Source organism: Sceloporus occidentalis, unplaced genomic scaffold (genome assembly GCF_023333645.1).
Source record: "Sceloporus occidentalis isolate IW3139 unplaced genomic scaffold, rSceOcc1.0.p SCAF_11, whole genome shotgun sequence".
In the NCBI taxonomy this organism is placed as follows: domain Eukaryota; kingdom Metazoa; phylum Chordata; class Lepidosauria; order Squamata; family Phrynosomatidae; genus Sceloporus; species Sceloporus occidentalis.
Window position 1 is genome coordinate 5,576,939 of NW_028316991.1, and position 22,209 is coordinate 5,599,147.

Below are 22,209 nucleotides of genomic sequence, written 5' to 3' on the forward strand. Positions count from 1 at the left end.
CAGTTTACTGAACTTACCAAGCCCTGTGTTTACTTAAACTAACCATTCATTTACAAGGAGTTGGCCTATCACAAAGAAAAGCTACCGCTCATTTACACTAACTTGTAAGAAAGTGTAAACGTTTTCAGAAATTGTGAATTCTGTCTCCTAAAGAAAGTCCAGTCCTTTGGATGCATTTTATTTTTCCAAAATAGATGTACAGTCATGTGAAAAAGAATAATATTTCTCATCATAGAATGATGGACTTTAAATTATTAGGAAGTGGCCTTATAACTCTTCCCAGATTGATAGGCAGCAACAATAACTTCTCTAAGATCATTGTTGATGTCTTTTCTCCTTGGCATTGTGTTAACACACACCTGAATGCTCCAGACCAGCAAATTGCTAAAACTTCCGCTTTTATGGTGGTCCTCACACTTGCTGATGATCAATTAATCAAGGGTATTTAATTAGCAGAACTTGTCTGCTACTAAGCATCTTACTTCCAATGGAAGCAGAGTGTACTCAGTTTTTCACACATGGCTTCGCCATTTTGGCTTTTTTTTTAGAATAAATCATGACACGGTGTAATATGTTGTATGTTATTGTTCTGAGGTTGTGTTTAACTAATTTTTAGAGCTGCAAAAGAACAGATATTTATTCCCTGATATGTAAAGACATATGATCCAAAGAGGGTGTACTTTTTTTTTCACACGATTGTATACCACTTGGAATTATTTAAGGGTTTTATACCTGAAAACATGCCCTTGAGTAAACATTCATTAAGTTATTTTAATATTATTGTAAATTTTTATTCTGTATGGGTGTGCATACATACATACATACACTCTATCAAAAAGAAAGAAGAAAAACCAAAAAATATATATGTAATCATAAATGTGTGTTGAAAATGCAGTGAGCTACACGGCATCATCCAGGACTACCTTGTAAGTTATAATACTGTACATTCCGAACTGGGCTGATACTGGGCTGGACTGGGGATGACTTAGTGGCATTTTAATGTAAGTGCGGCTGCTGGCTGGATACTCATGCAGTGTGGGACTGCGTTAAACCCATTCAGCAATTGCACAAGGAAGGACTTTATCTGCCACTAAGTTTGGAGCACTATTGGCCAACTGCCCATCGAGGATATGCCAGATGGCCAGTCTGTGTCTGTACTGAATCATTTTTTCACAAAATGGATAATTGCTGATATAAAAAATGTTGCATTTAATACAAGTATTTTGTTACTGATATTAAGTTATTTAACATAAGCTATTCATAATATATTTTGGCAGGATTTATATTTATAATTTTTTGTCTGTAGAGAGCTTAATCACCAAGAGACACAGTGATTCCCATGATGTAGGATCGTGCAACTCACTTGAGTTTTTATCTGCTAAAATGAAGCTGAAATAACTTAAAAATATGTGCATATAAAATAACATGTTTATTTATTTAGGTGGGATGAAAAAATATTAAGCGGATATGCATGCATTGTAAGCACAGTTAGAACACCAACCCCAAGAGAGTCAACTGTATGATTATTTATGTGCGAAATAACTTGGACTTGGCAAAAGCGAAGAAAATAAATCAAGTTGGCGAAGCTTATTCATCTACTCCTACAAGAGTAAATAAACGTTTAATGAAATTATAGGCATGAAAGAGAAAACAAGTAGCAGTTAAGACACTAAAATCCATTATCTAGAGTCGGATCTTATCTGGTAATCCACAATGAAACTTGACCAAATGGAAAAATCAGGAATTTTTGGCTTTATAATGTTCACATGATATTCCATTTTTTTTACCTTTTGACCAAGTTATACAAAGGAAAAAAAAAACGGAATATGACAGTGTATTTGTGGGAGAAAAGTGAATTCAGTAGAGGCTGACAATGGGTATTAACAAGAGTATTCAGTTAGAGCCTACCAAGGATATCTGCCAACTGTTAGTAATGTTTGACCTTGATTTTTGGCTTCATTACATCTAAGCATTCAAGTAAAATGCATAATCAGCAATGGTGCAAATAAAACAGTTGATTGGATCACATTTATAGAGACCCATTACAGTGAACCACTGAATAACAACAAAAAGGTGGCTGGAATAAAGAAATCTATAAAAAATAAACCACCACCCCATTTACTTATATTTAATTTATAAGTACTGATACTAGAGGGGATATCTAGTTTTTATTATTTATAATTATCTGAATTTAAGTACTTCTGTTCTGATGATTGTATATATGTATACTGGACATAAGTAGTGGCTCAAATAACAAATTTGACTTATAAAACATGGACGTCTGCAATGTAGGTCCAAGGGGCATCAGTCCCCGCTGCAAACCATTGCACGGCTGCTCAATGGGCTTCATCAAAAAAGAATAATATAAGACAGAATCCTTTGATTAGGCAGCACATGGGTCATTAGCTACCTTGACTTAAGGTAGAAACCGACTTCGCAAGCAAAATGTCTTACAACTTTGCCCCAAGACAAGCTGTCTTTGTCATCTTTTCCCCAAAATGGCCTGTTCTTGCCATCTGTGCACCCAGCTGCCAGTGGCAGCTTCATCCCTAAACAGCCTGCCTGTGCCATCTTTGCTCCCAAACAGCTTGTCAGTGACCCCACCAGCAAGTCTGTGTAATCCTTTCCCCCAAACAGTTTGTCAGTGCCATTTTGCCACCAAGCAGCTTATTAGTGCCTCCAAAAAGCTTGTCTGTGCCACCAAACAGGTTGTTAATCCCCCCCAAACAGTCTGCCTGTGTCATCTTTGCCCACATAAACTTACTTATATCATGCTAACATAAACACTCACACATCCATGCTAACACACACATTCTCATTTTAACATTCATTCATACTTCCTCTCGTACCCTCTTACCTCACCCACACCTTACCTCTCTGGCTCACATTTCCCGCTGGGTCATGTAACCTGACATGACCCCACTGCGTTCCTGCCTCCCTGTGCTGGTCCAAGATTGTTCACATTAGGGAAACAGTAATGCAGCAGTAAAAGCTAAACTGCTAAGCACCAGAGTGGTAAGCTGTGGGTCCTTTTCATGCAGGGAGAGGGCAGATAAGAGGTTGCTGGGGTCGCCCAAGCCCCCTATAGGGGGCGGGACCCTTCGCAGTTACAGCCCCTGTGACCCTGGTAGTATGGATTTAGAGAAAGAAACTTATTGCAATGGATCCAATAAGAGAATAAAAATGTATGTAAATTAACAAATGACCAATAGAATCTTTAAATTTATCACATTGACTTTTAACACAGCATTTCCTAAAAATGTATGGGGCACACAACTCATAGCATGTATCTAAATCCACAACACTCAAAGCAGTGGGCCACTTCATCAGAAATGTATGAGTTAGTGGGCCGCACTCATTTTTCACTGAGAGAATAATATGGCCTTTTAGCTTTATAATGCATATTAATACAGGGTTAATTTATCGATAATGAAAAAAGCAGTGGAAAGTTTTTTTGATCGACTTTTATACGTCATTCTATCAATACTAAATTACTTAAAACAGTAAAACAAAGTCAGTCCACAAAACATTTAAAACCAGTTTAGCCAAACAAAACTGCACAAGGCTGGAGCACACTGTGGGTACAAGATGGATTTAAGATGGCGCACAGTGGAGGCAGGGCCGGATTAAGACACCCAAACACACACACCAGGACAGGCTCTGCCACACTGACACCAAAACATACACACACCAGGACAGGCACTATGACACCGACACCTAAACACACACACTCCAGGACAGGCCCTGTCACACCGACACCCAAACACACACATACCAGGACAGGCTCTGCCACACCGACTCCCATACACACACACTGGGACAGGCTCTGCCACACCGACCCCCATACACAGACAGTATTAGTATTGATTAATGTGTCCCCCCTACAACCTTGTGTATTGCCCCCCTTTGTGCATTATGCCCCCACACCCTTGTATATTTATTTATGTGATGCCCCAGCCAATCCCCTCCCTTGTGTATTGATGCCCCCACCATTTTTGTATTGGCTAATGTGATGCCCAACCAACCCCATGTCTAATGAAGCCTCCACTGCCGTCGTGCGGCCACTTTGAATGATGGTCTGCCGGGCCACGGACTGGCCGGCCCACCGGGAAATCTCCCTGCTCACGCGGGCCGCACCTCGAAGTCCAGAGGGCTGCATTTGGCCCGGGGGCCGCATGTTGGACGCCCCTGATATATGGTCATTTGTGGAGTCTTTCGGTTAATTTAAATATAATGAGATAACCATAGGGCTAATAAAAATCACCATCTATCAGCAGGGTCATGTGAGGGCTGCCTTTATCACTAGTAACACATATGATTGAACTCGAAATTTCCCTGACTCTTAACATTTTTTTCTGGGGATTAGATTAAAGGTTAACTCATGCAGCATTAGCTTGTCTGGTATAAGCATGCAAATTAACATGCAGTTCAACTCAGTTTTTATGCCGATAGGCAGATATAAACTGGTTTAGGGCCGTTATGTACCTTTACCCACCCACCCCCCATAGGGCTCCATGAGGTTATTCAACCTCCTCCTAACTGCACTTGAGTAGAGGAAGATGTGGTGAATAATGGTCCTGGGAACATCAATTCTTTTATTTGAATTTTTTAAAACTTAGTTGGTACTTAGTTAATAAAACCACGAGTTGGTTGTTTTTCTCACCTTGCATCATCTTGACTCTCCTGTGGTTGAGTTTGAGGGAGTCAAGTGTGAATTTCTGCGCGTTTGCAGTATTAGCTTAAGAACCAACTGGGGCCAATTCACATGCCCTTGTCGTTTAGTGAATAGACCAGCATAGCTGTAGCTGGCTCTTTTTGCACCAGAGGCAAGAATTGAATATTGTGTCCCCCCAGCTATTTTTTTACAGAGGTTATTTTATTGACACTGCCTTTACATACACCTGCCCATAAAGACACATATACACATAGACTTCCCTTACACACTACTGCCCACACATGCTGCCTTTACAAATACCTGTCCATAAACCCACATATACACGTACACAGCCCTTTCACATGACTGCCCATAAACACACACATACACTGCCATTACACACGACTGCCCACATACACTGCCTTTACACACATGTGAAATTAAACTTATTATGAAATAAAAATTATTTACTATTGGTACTGCCATAGGCCTGACCTAGGGAAGCCTCCCCCAGCTGTTTTCTTTGTGGCCGAGGTCCCCAATGCGGGCTATGACATCATACCCTGATGCTGTGTAGTCTATTTGAGCTGGTTTGGGAAAATAAATAGAGATCTCCGTTGTAACCAACACATTAAGCTCTGGCACAATACCCCTGGTTTTGTGGCAGGGGTACTCCTGGACCTGCCACCCTAGGCCTTGTTGGCCTAGGCAAGAATAAGTTTCTAATTATATGGCATAACAGCTAATTTTACTTTCTAAAGTGGCATATAACCAGTTTCCAAGCAATTGGGATAGAAGGTCTGACTGCACAGATCTCCACCTCTGGACTATGGTGGTTGTTACAGGGACTCAAGGGACTGCTGCTGTGGGCCCTAAGGGTAGCCTGGAACCAGGGCAGCTGCCTATAATGCATGCCCAATATTAACTCCAGGTCTGTCAGGAATTCACTGGCTGTGCCTCTTATATACACCCTGTATATGTGGACATTTTAAAACATTCATCGCTTAGAAATGGCTCCCAAGTATACAGCAGCGTTGTTGGACATCAAGGGAAACACAAGATAAAGCTGTGCTTTTGTTAATTACATCCTGCAGCAAGCTTGTTTATATGAAAGGTCCCATTTCCTTTTATAGATGTGTTATTGCTTTTCTTCAAGCTATCTTAATCTAATGTTGATATGATGTCATTTTTGTTGTAGGGAATACATCAATAAAAAAGATTGCAGACTAAAATGACTTCATGTGAAACAACTTGTATAGAGAACCGTTTCTGTCAACTGTGGGTTTAGGGAGACTAATCTACTTTTTTTCAAACATAGATGGAACAGGACCTTCAATAATAGGTACAGATACCGTTAGCTGCCCCTTGTTATACATCCTATTTCTTCAGCCATTCGAGTTTTTTGATGGCCAGGGCCCAGATTGGGGGTTTAAACCGGCCCTGCAACTTTAAGGCCAGTAGCCACTAAATAACTTATGTGAGGCCACAGGCTGGATATGAGAAGCCAAACAATATGCTCCTAAGGTTGCACAGGGTACAGCCTTGTGTATCCAACTTACAAACACACATTTAAGGACTGGAACGTGTACCCCAGGGGCGGTAAAGGTAAGTAGTCTGCACCATCCGGCACTTGCCTATCAATAATTTGCCCGTTTCGTCAGACAGCAAGTCCAGGTCTGCTGATGACGAATATTACAAGCTAAGTTAGAGCATTTACGTCTGGGTGCAAAAATATTATTTGACTGGTTATTCAGTACAAACTCTTTATTTATTTTAATTTTCTCTAAATTATACACATTACACACACATACATAAATATACAATGCATTGATGTCCATGTGGAGTGCATGTTCCCCGTTTGTTGCCTTTTTGATCTGTTACGTTTAATAAAGCTTATGGCTTGCATCACTTCCATTACAGGGGCTTCATGAAACAGAGTAGTAGAAATGATGAGAAGCGCACCAAAATAGTTATAAAACATGATTTCTATGTATGATTTCTAAAATTTAAGGACTACAAGGCACTTAACACACATCCCACAATGTTTGTATAGATCAAAGAAAAACACGTGGTGAATTAAAATAACCTAGTGCCGAGACACTCCAACAATCATGTGCGTATGATAGCTGGGTGGTCACTTTAAATTTCCACGTGGTCCCCGTTGCCATTGCATGGGTGTTTCTACAGAATCCCCTCCAAATGCATTTGCCCCTTTTGCCTGACATATGATATACTTACTGCCAGTCATCTATAGCCCTGGCTCGGTGAATGCTCTGGGGGTCTATTGATAACCCTATGCTCGGAAAGCACTCCCATTGATTTCCCATCACTGATTGGCTGCTTCGAGCATCCAATAGGGGGAGTGAAATGGAACATGGAGGTGGCATTCCACAGGGAAGTGCTTATTTTTTCCTTAGATTTAAAGAATGCATATTAAAGTACTTATGAATCAGAATGAATAAAGCTAAATACAAATAAGTTCGTGAAATGGGGTACTTTAGTGAAGGGATCAGAAAGAATCTGCCGAATGGCTAAGAGAAAAAATAATCGATTTCCTTTATACGTAGAAGCAGTGAGGGTTCAAGTTGCACGTGTACAATTAAGCAGTGATAATGAATTCTGCAAGTGCATGATATGTTGCCGGATTCTGACATGGCCATCCATCCAATCACTTAGGTCTCTGGATGACTCCCAAGCATCTCATTGAGGTTCCTGTGAGCCTGCTCCATAACTGTTATCTATGAGCCCGTTATATTTAGCCCCATCCTGGTGATTTCCGTGCGGCATTAGAACAAAGTGACATTTTGCGCGACATTTTTTCAAGCTCTTTCTAATAGTGATTGTACAAAAAAAAAAAAACATCCTGAAGATAAGTGTTATCTAATGCCATTGCTATGTTGCACCTTACCACTACATGTTGATACAATACAATATATCCAAGAACTTCCTAAACCATGAAATAAATACCCTATCCCTCTCCTTTTTAAAACAATTTCACTCAGTTAATGGAAATGAATACCTTGCATTGGCGGGAGGGAATTTAAAAAAAGTTGAGACAAATGAAAAGTAAAGCGCCTACCTGTGTTAATGTGGGAGACACAAATATGCTTTGGTTTGTTAGAGAAAAATAAGAAAATTATATAAATAGGTGTACATAGGTAGTTAATCATACTTACCTCAGAAATATTATTATTAACATTGATTTTGGTCATTATTATTAATATGGATACCGGTGATCATATAAAGCACACAAAATGATGCATTTAGGAGAACAAGTGAACCATGCTGTTCCACAAACCATTAATGGCTTTAGTATGATAAGCCAACATAGCTTAGCACCTGCCTTAAACCTAGAGGTTAGTATAAACAGGGGTATCTAACCTGTGGCCCTCCAGCTGCTGCAATACTACATCTCCCATACTCCTCAGCCAGCCACTTAGCTGAAAGAGCTTTATGGGAGATGTAGTCCTGCAGAAGCTGGAGGGCCGCAGGTTGGACACCCTTAGTATAAGGGTTCCAAGTTCAGCTTCACCAGTATATCCTTAATTATCAATCTTGATGGCAAAAAAACCTCATAAACCCATGGCAATTTTTCTCACCAATAATGGGGCTGCATAAGCACAACCTCAGTGGCTGGCTCATGATCCCAAAATTGGGGCTGTCTAGCTGGAAACAGGACACTTGGGAGGTATGATACAATGTGTGTTACCATTAAATTCTCTCCAATGTGTACACATTCTATGTCGTAATCCCTAAAGGACCAAAAAGAAACGAAGCACACAGAATCTTTTCTTTCTGGAGCTTGCGCTCACCCACCTAAAGCCTCGAAGCTAGACAGTCCTGAGTGTCATTCAAAACACATTCACTAGTCTCGATATGGTGTGGTCAGCATGGTCCCCCATCCATTCCCCCCTCCAAGATATCTCACTTGTTTGATGTTCTACTATTGGATACATTTTATTCTTTATGGTCATGTCACTCAAGAATACTATTTACACATACTGTATATCGAATGTCAATAGACCAGAGATGTGTGTAACCGCGCTCACGCGATAATAAGATATTAAGCAAGATTAACCATCTAAACCAAGCTGCTTGAACAAGGCAGCCCTCTCGCATCTATGACATGTACTCTGCTGAACTATATCTTGTTTTTTGTTTCATTTATCCTCTTATGCTCTCGTTTCAGTCTTCTTAATTTCATATTGTCATAGATTGTTCTGCCATGAACAACCTCTCCCTAGATAGTTGCTTGTGTGACCTCTAGTGGCACCAGAGAAAATCTATTTCCACACGTTAACATGGGCATAAAATGACACGGGTATATGGTGTACTTGTATTGAGACTGGTGTTGATGCTGGTAACAAAACTTTTTTTCTGTAATAAACTACTGCTTTTTGGTGCTAAAATATTTTGCTCATGCAATAGAATGACAACTACAAAAAAGTCTGACTATTTTTATGCAAATGACAATGATTAAACGGGGGCGCTCTACTGCCCCATTCAGCTTCCCCAATGAAGAATGCATAAGTACAAATCTGCTCCAGAGCTGCAGCCAAACACCTTTTCTGCACATGTGCATTGGGGGTCTTACTAGATCCCCCAGAACGCTCTCTGACATGGCACTGAAGCTGACTGGCAGTGACTACACCACATAGGCACAGACACAAAACCCCTCCTGCACACTGCAAGGGTGACCCCACAAACATTTAAGGACCCTTATATACTTTTTTCACATTTTGTTGCAACAGACGGGGCTCTTACTACAGATTTCGCTGTTGCTGAATGCCTCAACATCCAGACATAAACACCGTTTGGGAGAAGAAAGCGATCATAAACTTGCTTAAAGTCACGACAATTGTCGCCAACGGGATGTTTTTCCGGGACGTGCCTGGCATGTGAATTGTTGTCAAGGAGTTAAGGACTGAATATTTAAATTGGGGAAAAGCGACAGACTAGATGGGCCAAGTGGTCTTTTTCTGCAGTCAAATTCTGTTTATATTTGTTCATGAACAAAGATCGGCGTTATATAATGTATACTGCATTTATTACACATTCTGAACCACGATTATGTGAGAACAATTTGCCTGTCTAATCAATAGTTTGTTTATATGGCAAGCACCTTGCCTCCTGCAACAATGCATACAAAAAATACACAGGGCATGTGTGAGATAGGATCAGGCATACGTATACTAGCACTCTAGTCCACAGTGACACTATTTTAATGGCTTGAAACCAACATAATTTTGTATACTCCAATGCATAAGTATGCTTGTCAAAAAATGGAAATTTTTTTACTCACCGTAAATTCCTTTTTCCTTAATACAGTGGCAGTACGACTGGGTAGTGTTCTCTCCTGTGGACAAGATGCTTAAAAGAATAGAAAGAATAGAATTAAGTCACGGAGAACTCCTCCTACTTGCCCATAAAACCCGGCTTCCCCTGAACAACACCATTTAGTAACAAGAACACCCTGATCACGAAGAATCATCCTTGCAGTAGCCAGGCCGTCAACTTGAACATCAGGAGATGATCTGGAGGAAGATTGATCTGATGGAGGTAGTTCAAAATACATTAGACTCAGTGGACTGAGGAGGGAGAACCAACTGCGGTTCGGCCAGTATGGGATAACGGCTAATACCCGAGCCCTGTCCGAACGAATCTTCTGGAGGACACGGGAAATTAATGCGACAGGCGGAAACACGTATCCCAGATGGAAGTTTCACCTGACGGACAGACTGTCCAGGAAGTCGGAAGAATCCTGCCCGTTGATTGAGGCAAACATTGGTACCTTCCTGTTTCGCCTGGAGGCCATCAAATCTATATCCGGAAGGCCAAATCTTGAAACCAGGGAGGTGAAGGTTCTTTCGATCAAGGACCACTCTGCTTGAGACCATCTTAGCCTGCTTAGATCGTCTGCAATACCATTGTCGCAGCCTCTTATGTGGGTAGCCGATAAGTCTTCCAGATGAAGCTGGGCCCAACTCATTATGGTCGAACGAAGAACTTGCAGGCTCCTCACTCGCGTACCCCCTTGTTTGTTTACATACGCGACTGTTGTAGCGTTGTCTGACTGAATCTTCACGGAAAGACCTTCCAATTGGGGCCTGAAGGCTACTAGTGCTTTTAGTTCCCGGTAGTTGGACGAACAAAGCGAATCTTCTGGAGACCAGATGCCTTGCCTGAAGTGATAACTTAAATGGGCGCCCAAACCGATACCGGAAGCATCTGTGGTAAGAGTTATCCAATTGCGAGGACGAAAAGAAAGGCCTTCTGAAAGATGAGAAGAGGTCCTCCACCAGGACAGATGGGATAAGACTTGACTCGAGATAGTTATGTCCCGGTCTAGGTCGTCCTCTCGCCTGGACCAACCCCGAAGAATATCCCACTGAAGGGGACGAAGTTGAGATCTTGCCCACTTGACTGGATGGAGGCTGTCAGTAGACCTAAGACGCTCATGGCCTTCCTGATAGAGCAAGTCAGATGTAATTGATGCGATCTGACCTTTTTCATGATATTCCTGATCTTTTCGGAAGGTAGAAATATACGTTGGGAAATCGAATCCACCTCTAGGCCTAGGAAGTGGATCCTGGTGGAAGGTATGAGGTTGGATTTGCTGTGGTTGATAATCCAGCCGTGCACTTCCATTGTGGCGACTAGATCCGCCCGGAGCTCCCCTGAAGATTCGGCCTTGATGAGCCAGTCGTCCAGATAAGGAACGATGGAAATCCCTTTTTCTCTTAGAGAAGCTGTCAAGGGACACAAAATCTTTGTGAAGATTCTTGGGGCAGACGACAGACCGAACAGAAGGGCCTTGAACTGGAAATGATTAATTTTTCCTTTTATACGGATTGCAAACCTGAGAAACTGTCTGGAAATCTCCGCAATTGGGAATTGAAGGTAAGCGTCCTTCAGGTCCAAAGTTGCCATGATGTCTCCCTTCTGAAGAAGGTGGGTGACTGAAGAAATTATCTCCATACGAAAGTGACGATACTGGATGCAGCTGTTGACTCTTTTTAGATCCAAAACGAGTCAAAAGGATACGTCCAGCTTTGGGACTAGAAACAGTCTGGAATAGACTCCTTGGAAGCGTTGAGAAATCGGAACTCTCTCCATAACCCCTTTTCATAGGTGAGATAGGCTCGCCGAATGTAGAGCTAAATTTTTCACCGAGGAAGGATATGAAGAGATCAGGAACTGACTTCTGGGAAGGGAGAAGAAACAGATCCTGTACCCCTCTGAAACGATTTTCCGTATCCAACTGTTGCGTGTAGTCTGTTCCCAAATATGCTTGAACTGCTGCAGCCTTCCCCCCACTTTGTCAGAACTTTCTTTTCTCTTGTTTTTTGGGGCAGTCCTGGAACTTTCTGTCTCCGTAGAAATTCCGAAAATTCTGCGATTTGGAAGACGTCGTGTAAGGATATCTCCTATTCCATCTAGGACGTGTATCCTGAGGAAGAGCGCTCTTGGTCTCCGACATTTGTTTAATTAAATCTTCCAATGGTGCTCCGAACAATTTACTCCCCTCAAAAGGTAAGTCGCATAGAGATGCTTTGGAGGCTGAATCCGCCGTCCAGGATCTCAATCATAAGGCTCTACGAGCCACAGACGATAACGCCATATTCTTGGCGGATATCTTCACCAACTCTTGAGAGGAATCTGTAAGAAAACTGTTGGATAATCGCAAATTTTTTAATAGTCTGGAGATTTCCGAATCTTGATCATCCGGAAAACAGTCCTCCAGGGCCTGTATCCAACAACTCTGTGCTCTAGACACTGCTGTACTGGCCTCTGCCGCTCTGCATTGCGCACCTGCTGCCTGAAATATGCGCCGGCAAGAAGTCTTGACTCTTCTATACGTAGAGTCCTTCAGACCTGAGACACCTCCAATGGGAATGGTCGTCTTTTTCGACAGCTGGGCTATGTGGACATCCACCTTGGGGGGGGTTCATCCCAATGCTCTTCACTTTGAAGCCGGAATAGATGCTTAAAATGCCTGGAGAGAAAAGCCCTCTTCCCTGGGTATTTCCGTTCTCTTTCCATTAGCTGTCTCAACTTGGGAAGTATAGGAAAACCCTTGATTTTATCCACCTCTTTTTGTCTGATAACATGCGAGTCACCTCCTTAGTGAATCTGCGAAGCTCCTGGGGAGGAAAAACCGCTTCGTCCTCAGAACTGAACGAGGTAGAGGAGTCAGAAGATTACGAAATTTCCCCTGATGAGATCGGATCTGGAGGAAGACCAGAATCTCCTGCGTTTACGGGCAGATTTACCCAGAACCTTCGCCTGAGCCGCAGAGACCTGGAATGCCTCAAAGGTCTGTGCTAGGTTTTCCTGAAACCATCCCAGGAAGGATTGCAAGTCCTTTTGTTTGTCTTTAGTGAGTTGCTCTGCCGAGCAGGCATTACACATCTTTTTTCTGCATCCATCCGGCAGAGGAGTAGCACACTCAGAGCAAGCCACAAGCTTTGATTTAAAAGTGGACTTTCTAGGAATGAGAGCAGATATCTTGTCTTTATCTCCAGGAGCAACCGGACTAGACATCTGGTTAAAGAAAAATACAAAATATTTTTTTTTTTATATATTAGATAGATATACATATATCTATCTATCTTCTGGAGGAAGAGAATATTGAAGGAAAAGATAAAATAATCTTACCTCCAAATCCTCAGAACCGTGGGGGGGGGCTGGTGACACGGTATCCTGTGCTGAGAAATGCCCATGCAGACAAACAGGAACGAAAAACAACCTTTAAAGGTTTGAATTTGGCGCCCTCCAGAAGATCCAATTCGCGCATGCTCAGTAGCGCGATCGGCTCTTCGGTGGAACGCAACGCCACCGGGGCGTGCGTTCTGCCTACTGCCCATGCTCCTCTGCCAGACTGCGAAGAAAACTCAGATACAACCCTCCGTAACGTCCATCGCTCTGCTCACCACCCGGGACAAGAAGAAAACTGGTGTTGTTCAGGGGAAGCTGGGTTTTATGGGTAAGTAGGAGTTCTCTGTGACTTAACCCTTTCTATTGTCCACAGGAGAGAACACTACCCAGTTGTACTGCCACTGTATGGCAGGAAAAAAAAAAATATACTTTACTATATCTGCGTTACAATTATATACAACCTCTGGAAGCAAGATCAGCTTGATGAGGAGGTTCACGAAATGGGTTTCCATGGATAAGCAGCCGCATACAAGCCGAAGATCACTATGCACAATAGAAAGCGTTGACTGGACCTCTGGAGCAGCAGAAACATGTTCTGTGGCGCAATTAATCACGCTTAACTACACGGAAGTCTGACAGACAAATCCGAGCTTGACAAATACCTGGGGACTGCCATCTACACCTACTATAAAGTTTGGTGGAGGTTGGCTCTTAATCCATAATAGATTTTCAGGGTTTAGGCTAGGTCCCTTACTTCCATCAAACTTTATGGCACCAGGTAGGCCATCTTGTTCCACAAAAACTGCACCTCCCTGCACAAAGCAAGGTGCTTAAAGACATTTTGATGCTTGGTGTGGTAGTACTCGAGAGGCCTGCACCCACCTTTACCCCACTGAACATCTTTAGGACGTTTGTAGAAACGTCTATCGAGAGCCTAGCCTTCTGATCCAATATCAGTAACTGCTATATCCATGCAACCAAATGTGTATGCCCATTCCAGACATTTGATTGCATGGATACAAACCCCAAGACACACCTAAAACTAATGGAAAGCCATCCGACAAGAGCGGAGGCCAGTATAGCTGCAAAAGTTACATGGAGATATTAGTAAAGTACAATCCCACACACTTTGTTTTTAATCAATTGGAGGGTTTACATTTTTTAATTATGCTGGAAAGGGTACAAAATATTGCTAGGAATAATTTTCCAACACTTATCTTTACCGTAGAGCACCTGAGACCTCTTAGGTAACAATTGCCAGCTAAGGAGATCTAAGATATCATCTGTAGTACGCATTAGATTATGTATTTGAATGGAATATTGAGGGTACAATGGGCTTGATAACCTGATGTAACATCAACATAGTCTAACCTTATGTTTGGACTTCTAGCAAGCCTCTGTACCTTCAGTCAGATATTTCTCAACCACTGTCCCTCCACAAGGTATGTAATGTAATTTATATATACATATAAAAATCATGTGTAACCTAACTAAAAAAATAAATGTAGCAGTTTCTGCAAATAAAGTGTAAAGCATGCAATGCACTGCCTTAGGAAAATAAAAACCCCACTAAAAAAGAAATGTCCAGCTTTATATAAGTCTAGATGTTTACATAAAGGTGTGTGGGTACAAAAATAGTGTGTGACAAAAGCACAGATTTTAGACAAACAAATATGTATTTGAGAGGGAACAAAGCTAAATTGTCCTAAACTGACTTATCTGCTGTTAAATAGTGTCTGAAAGGTTCAGATCTTGGAAGCCACTCCACGCCGTGTAATGAAAGGAGCTGTGACCAGCTAATACAAGAGATGTACAGATGCCCCTAGTGCCTGCGGATATGTTCTACACCCTCATTCAAGATTTAGCTTAAGTGGTACCAGAATAGCAAAGTTGTACACAGAAGGTAATAGGAAGACACAAGGCAAGGTGTGAAACAGGATTTATTAACAGACTGCAGAAGAAAAAACTGTATTCTTTAAAAACCTGCAAAGAAAAAAAAAAAGTGCTTAGGAAGGCAATATAAAAAATAGACATATCAACAAGTCCTATATGAACCAAATTACGAGTTAACAGCATACAGCAAGGCAAGCTAGATCTATGTAGATTTGACGATATGTCTGGCCAAAAGTGACATTTCACCAAGAACAATTTGATTAATCAGAAGCCTTTATTTGTCCTACATGAGGTTTTTTTTTTTTTGTTTGTTTTTTAAAGCAATGTAGGAGTTGAAGTTTTTCTATAGATTATGAAGGCCCCACATCAGTGAGCTTCCCTGAAAGTCTCTTCAAGCTAAACAATGCATTATGCAGCTCAGCCACTCTAAGAGTCTAATAAAGCACAATATATTCATCTTAAGTACTTAGCACCTTTGGTTTCTGCAAATGCCAAAAGCGGAACCTTGGCTTAAATCAAGTCAAATGATTTGTAGGTAAAGGACAGTCAGATTACCTTACAATCTACTGTATAAAGTTACACAGAACATGATGTGGCAGCACATCGCAGTACCTTTGTCTTACCCCACTCACATGCTGAAAAGGGCAACAGCATCACAGGTTGCCCTCTTATTTGTACCATTTCCAAACATGCACTTAAGACCAAAACCTTTAGTTAACAGAGTATATGCACCTTAAGCCATCCCACAGGTGATGGGCACTTTGTTGTCTATACTTTGTCACTTTGCACTCCCGACAACAAGCTGTTTTCCATCTAGGAGGTGTGTTGAGCTTTATCTCCTTGCACATATACTTACTACTAGTCAGCCAGAGATAGCTCAGATCACCAGTGGATGGAAGTCTAAAGACAACTCCTTCCACACATTGTTTTTACTGGCTGTGATTGACAACAGCTTACACCAGAGCTAAACACCCCCCCTTTCTTAAAAAGGTGGTGAAGACCCCCTCAAGTCTTCAAGGGAATGTGGGAGCCAAATAGACAACCCACATGCCCCACCAAAAAGCAGTCTTTGGGGTCCCAGCTTCACTGTGGCATTTTCAGCTCATTCAGCTGAAACCATGAAGGTCCCACACATGCACAGAAACTAAATGCAGTATTCCATGGAAGGAGAATGTGATGGGAATCAGACCATGATCGAGGCAGGAATGTATATTAAAAGTACCTTAATATGCATTCTTTAGTGGTGACACCAGGGACAGTATACTGTCCATTTAAAAGCAATAAATGTTGAAAGGACTGCACAATTCGGTAAGTGTGGCAACGCAAAGAAACCAGATTTAACTACGCTTTACAGGGCTGCAGAAGCAGCTCACCCGAGTTTCACAGACTACTACTATAATTGAACTGAAAATAGGCTACACTACAATCGGTCCCAACCAGCATAGAATCATCTGTGTGCAGCACATCACTTCGGTAGTAGACCAAGTTATACAGCAATCTACATAAACCACATACTTTGCATTGGTTAAGCAATTTGAGGCACGTACAGGCTTTTAAAGCAATATTATACAATATGGGCATTCCAGCAGTTTGTCAACTGCTAAAATGGCCACCAAGACCAGTGACTGACCTAGCACTGTAACAAAGTTCAGTATATGCTGTGCAACTACATACCGCAAGCCCAGAATCTGGAGCCAAACTAGTATTGCTTCAATCATTTATATTTACATTATACAGCTTGTTGATCTTTAAAGTGCAATTTTACTGGAGAGAAAGTAAATAAATAAAAAAAAAAGTCACCTTTAGTTCATTCTCCTTATAAGCCTGTTAATCTGATCTTCCCTGTTGCCAGCATCACCACCTTCCACATAGTGTATGGTTTTCTTCTTCATACCACCCCTGGGAGAAGAGAGTTTGAAGGGCCACAGGAAGTTGTTTGCCTTTTTGAAGTTTTTGCCAACAGTGTAGATCTCATGGATCAGGTCTTCCACACAAATGATGCCACATTTGCCTACAGAGGAGAAACAATAATAAAGTCCAAATACATTTAAGCATATATTGGTGTCCATTTTTGCATGAACACAATAAGGGTTATTGTAGAGTTGAGCAGTTATGCACACATTCTACGCAAGTGCTTAGAATTGCTTGTGTTAACAAAAAGAAAAGTTAGAAATGAGGCAGAAGCGTCAATTATGTATTACATGCACATCCCAGGATATATTTAACACTACACCAACAGGTTATACCCTGCTGTTTGTACGTCTTAAAATTGGCAAAGTTGGCAATAGAAAAACAAGAACACATTCTAGTAAACTAGCAATGCTAATCGGTATGTTGTGTTATTTACCAAGGCGTTTTTCAATGAGAGTGTTGTCTGTCAGAGGAATACGTTGCTTGTGGGCCTTCAGGTATCCACGCTTGTAGATAAGCTCCTTCACAGACTTCAGGTTGGGATAACTGAAAGTTACAGGAACACACTTATTGACAGCATTCAAAAAACAGAACCCAAGACAGACGCAAACACTTAACCCCTTAAGGACAATGGGCAGTCCCTAAACCCATTGAAAACAATGCATTTTAAGCCCGTACATGTAAGAGGGGTTAAGAAAAAACAAGTTTTGGATTTCCCTATACCATGCAAGACCTTTAGACAAACCAAGCTGAAGGACTATACAATCTCCAAACAGAGCAAGAGTAGATAGATTCATAGAAAAATCCAATTTGTTTGATCAGTGAGATTGCTGTGTGCCAGAGCAGCTACACCACCCTTCCATTACTGTAGAAACCTAAGACAGACTTACACATTAGTAACTGGACACAAAGCCTAAAGAGATGTATTTGGAATAAGTACTCAAATCATCGAGTATGAACATCCACAACCCTAAAACTCCACATACAGCACAATATCAAAGAAAGTGAGTTTGTATTCCTCATCACAAACCATATCTTACCCCCAAGCAATGTAGGGCTCCACCAGCCTCAGCATGTTAATAGATGCCTTGTTGAGTTTCACAAATGTGCCATTGAAGATCTGGCGCAAGCGGAGGAGTTGCAATACCTTGCGCACCTTGGGGCTGACACCATTAATACTGTAAGAGAAGAGAGTTTGGTCAGACATGGCTGACAATACCAGGACAAACATTTTCAAGGGAATCACACAAGATTGCACTCAAACTTTCAGACTGATAAACTGCAACCGATATTCAACATATTTTCATATATATATATATATATATATATACACACACATACACACACCACAAACATTAATACAACTTACCCTCTAATTCTGATCACAAAGGCCAATTTGGGTTCGGCGGGTACATAGTAGTTTCCAGCTTTGCGGGCCATACGGGCCAGGCGAATTTCACGCCTCTGCAATTGCCTGTATTCCTTGTAGTAACCTTCAGCTCTCTTGTAGATGATCTTTCTTTTTTCTTTGCGCACCTGCATTGTAGGTAAGCCATGTTATATAAATGTACAGGCGCAGCATTTAAGCATCATACCCAGCTGATAGACATTACATATTCAGCTTATCTACTGTATTTTGTCAACGCTATCTGTCACATTATAAATCAGGTGGTTTAAACTCAGACACCTCAAATAAAGGAATCCTTAGGGAAACATTAAGACTTTAAATATGAACGATGGTGGCATCCGCATATAATGACATATCCTACTACACAATCTCACCTTTTTTTCAGCAATTATCTTCTTGACTCGTTTAGCTTTTTGAGCTGCAAAAAGCTTTCGCCTTTTCAAAAGGCTTTCAGGAACAGAGGGCAACTTCTTCTCTCTGAAATAAACATATGCTATATGTTACAAAGGAGGTTTAATCACCCGAGCAGCAGTCACTCCTGCATGGTAAACTTTATTAACCCCTCACATCCTCCTCCAAAATAACCACGAAAAGCACAACTGATCAGGAAACGTGATGGTTAAAACACATACAGATCAACTTTTAATCAATATCACAGACAGCCAGTATTAACTCCAAAGCAGCCACCACACCGCTTTATTAGTGACAGATCAGCATTAAGGGACACGGGTATAAACGATAACCACTCTTATAAGGTGTCGGACGGAGTCCCAAGCGGTATATCGCGTATACCTGTAAGCGGCTGCCAGACAAGTAATGCGAAAGCTAAGCATATAACGTATATTACACTGTACGGGACCGGTGTGGAAGGAGGCCGCATCCGAAGCCGGCCACAACAGCACAGACTGTTACACCCCTTCATACTCTTCCTCAGCCAGGATCAGCCAAGCAAATAATCATCGCTATGGCTGCACTAGCATATGATGATTCGATAAATGTAAAGGAACATTGCCGGGGACCGACATATTTGGCGGATTATTAAAGATTACACAGAGGCCACAAGATACTCACTCTGTCCCCGCCATGTTCACCACCGGAAAAGAGGAAGGTACGCATGCGCAGAGCTCCCTTAAGGACGCGGCATGGAAACGTCATCGCGTTGGGACGTGACTTGAAGGCTGCGCAGTACATACTGCTGGAGCCCGGAGGCAGAAGTTTATTTGTAGTTAGGTGTTGGGTTTGTCTAGTGATAGTCGGGCCTTGAGAAAGCGGAGGCTTTCGGGGTTGAGAGAACACCCGCCACATGAGACAACGACGCATACAAAATAATGTGATTCAATTTTGGGGTAGACGCTGACATCTGTCCGTGTTTAAGTTTTATTAAAGTTTCTCTATTAGACGGCAGTGCGAAATCTGTTCCGCAGAAACCCTGTCAGCTGTCCCCGTTACTCGCCCTAATGCTGTGCGTCGTTGGCGCACGTATGTCTGCTTTTAGTGCTGCTGCTTTAGAACTACAACTCCCATGATGCTTAGCTCTGCCACCGGCGCAGTTCTCGTACAGAACTATGCGGTTAGGGTCGTGCCCGGTCTTGAATGTACAATGAGGCGTTCGCATTAAGAAAACGCGATGCTACGTAACGCCAAACGTACGGCATTTAACGGTGTCCAGTCCGTCAATCAAAGCTTAGAAACTTTATTTATAGTTCCACGGCAACAAAGGCAGCTGTTGGTAACTTTTCTCCATAGCTGTAATGGAATTTACCTGAAGATGGTAAATGACTACATAACTAGGCGGTATACAGACTTATGTCAATCTTTCATTAAATCCCGTAAATGCTCGCTGCTGGAAGCACTTGGGCCGGTGCCGGGCCCAACCTTGATCTGTTTTGCTAGGAAATGTACTTGAAAATCCTCTGTTTGTTTGTAAACAGTAGACTTGCTAATGCTGCCTCCGGGAGGCCGTCTTCTGTTAAAATAAACAATGTCAGGCTTTTTTTTCCTTTTCTTATTTATGCACAATTAAAATCATAGCGATAAAAGATTTTCAGAATGCAGATGTCATTGATTGCAGAAAACGCAAAATTATATACCTGCCGGCAACCAATAAAACGTGTTAATCGAGTGGCAGATTGCGTCACGCTAATGGGGAACTGCTGCCGTTACAGCTTTTAGCCCAGCTAAATTCATTTGGCTAAACGCGTGTGTTATAGGTTATTTTTTTTATTTGTTTTATTTATTTATTTATTTTCTATCATGGACGTCCTATTCCATGTTTAATGTACCCACACAATTATTTTTACATTTTATTCAGGATTTTGCCTACATGTTAGATGCCACATATGGGGGAAAATCCTGATTTAGGGTCAGGAACATCCCCTGCGTAAAAAAATAATGTAATTTTATACTGGAGCTAAATACCCTATTTTGGACCTTTAGGTTAGGGGGCAGTCCCCCCCCCATATATTTCTAGTGGGAGGGATAGAAGGTGTTTGGGCAACTATTTTAACAATTGTTAAAAACTTTTTTTGTATTAATTTATAAATACTTAATCATGTTTTACTTTGAGATCTTGAAGGACCTTGCGGATCTCTCTTGGAACCCGACAGTATTCCTTATGACTTAATGGTGACATCCCTGGTATTCATTTAGTTTTTTTGTTTTTTAATATATTTAACTATTTTTAAAATGTTTTTTTTCTCTCACTTTGATCCCCACAACAGCTGATTTAGCTGCATGCTAGCTCCATTGCCCTCCATTGCTGATTGCAGCCCCTCCGGGAACTTTGTTACTTCTATTTTGTTTCTGGTGGCGTCGGTATTAACGCTGCATGCAGAGAATTCTCCATTATTGAGTGTAAATTTAAGTGAGCTCCTTTATAATTGATATATCAGCCTAGAGAGACCCTACAGTGTCTAATGACAGATGTTTCCTTGCTGGTGCAAAAGACATAAGCATATGGGTTTGATCTCCAGTCCTGAAAAAAAATCGCCCCATGTATTTGCAAGGGGTACGCTATAAAAATGTACAGGGGCCAGACAGCTATCCTATGCATTTGCGTTTATACGATGGCTTGAGTGTTCCTTTTCAAGGTACTCCTTGGAGTTTGTTCATGAACGCAGGAGTTAGAAGTTACATCCATGAATAATTTCTCATGATTCAATAAATGATTTCACCATCCATCACATGGGACTGTCCCGGCTGTTCTTGGATCTAAAGCTCAAGAGAGGTGGAGACCACACTGCGACTTTCCAGCCATCCCCTCTTTAGTGAATAAACCCAACTGACATTTTTGTTTTATGATTTTTTTGTTCTTATAATGTAGTTTATTAGTACTTAGTCTGCATATACTTGCACCTAAAGAAGTAAGATTTTTGTAAATATAATTTTCAGGAAGCTCAATGAATTCCAGTTTAAGTTACTGAATAGATGGTACAGTACCAACAATATTAGCAAAGATGTATACAAACAAAATTCCCATTCACATTTTGGAAAAAAAATATCCTCTCGTTTGGAAGCGATTTTTGGTCGAGAGTGGAGACTGACCCCTGAGTTAGATTTGTTACATTTAAATCTCCCTACTACGAATAAATAGGAACTCTGACTTCTTCTCCACTTATTAACAGCCATCAAAATGGAAGTGGCAAGAAACTGGAGAAGGCCAGAAGGGATTATTTGGAATTACGTT

The 22,209-nt window shown here is 41.4% G+C and overlaps 1 protein-coding gene across 1 annotated transcript; it reads right to left on the reverse strand.

Moving 5' to 3' along the window:
* Window positions 1-15,239: 15,239 nt before the first annotated feature.
* Window positions 15,240-19,609, reverse strand: LOC149305476 (large ribosomal subunit protein uL30-like). Its single transcript, XM_089477398.1, has 7 exons — window positions 19,596-19,609; window positions 18,899-19,001; window positions 18,486-18,652; window positions 18,157-18,294; window positions 17,553-17,662; window positions 17,006-17,216; window positions 15,240-15,295 (listed from the first exon to the last, which is right to left on the reverse strand). The coding sequence occupies exons 1-6, from the start codon at window positions 19,607-19,609 to the stop codon at window positions 17,008-17,010; spliced, it is 741 nt and encodes a 246-aa protein (XP_089333524.1). The 3' UTR covers window positions 15,240-15,295; window positions 17,006-17,007.
* Window positions 19,610-22,209: the final 2,600 nt, after the last annotated feature.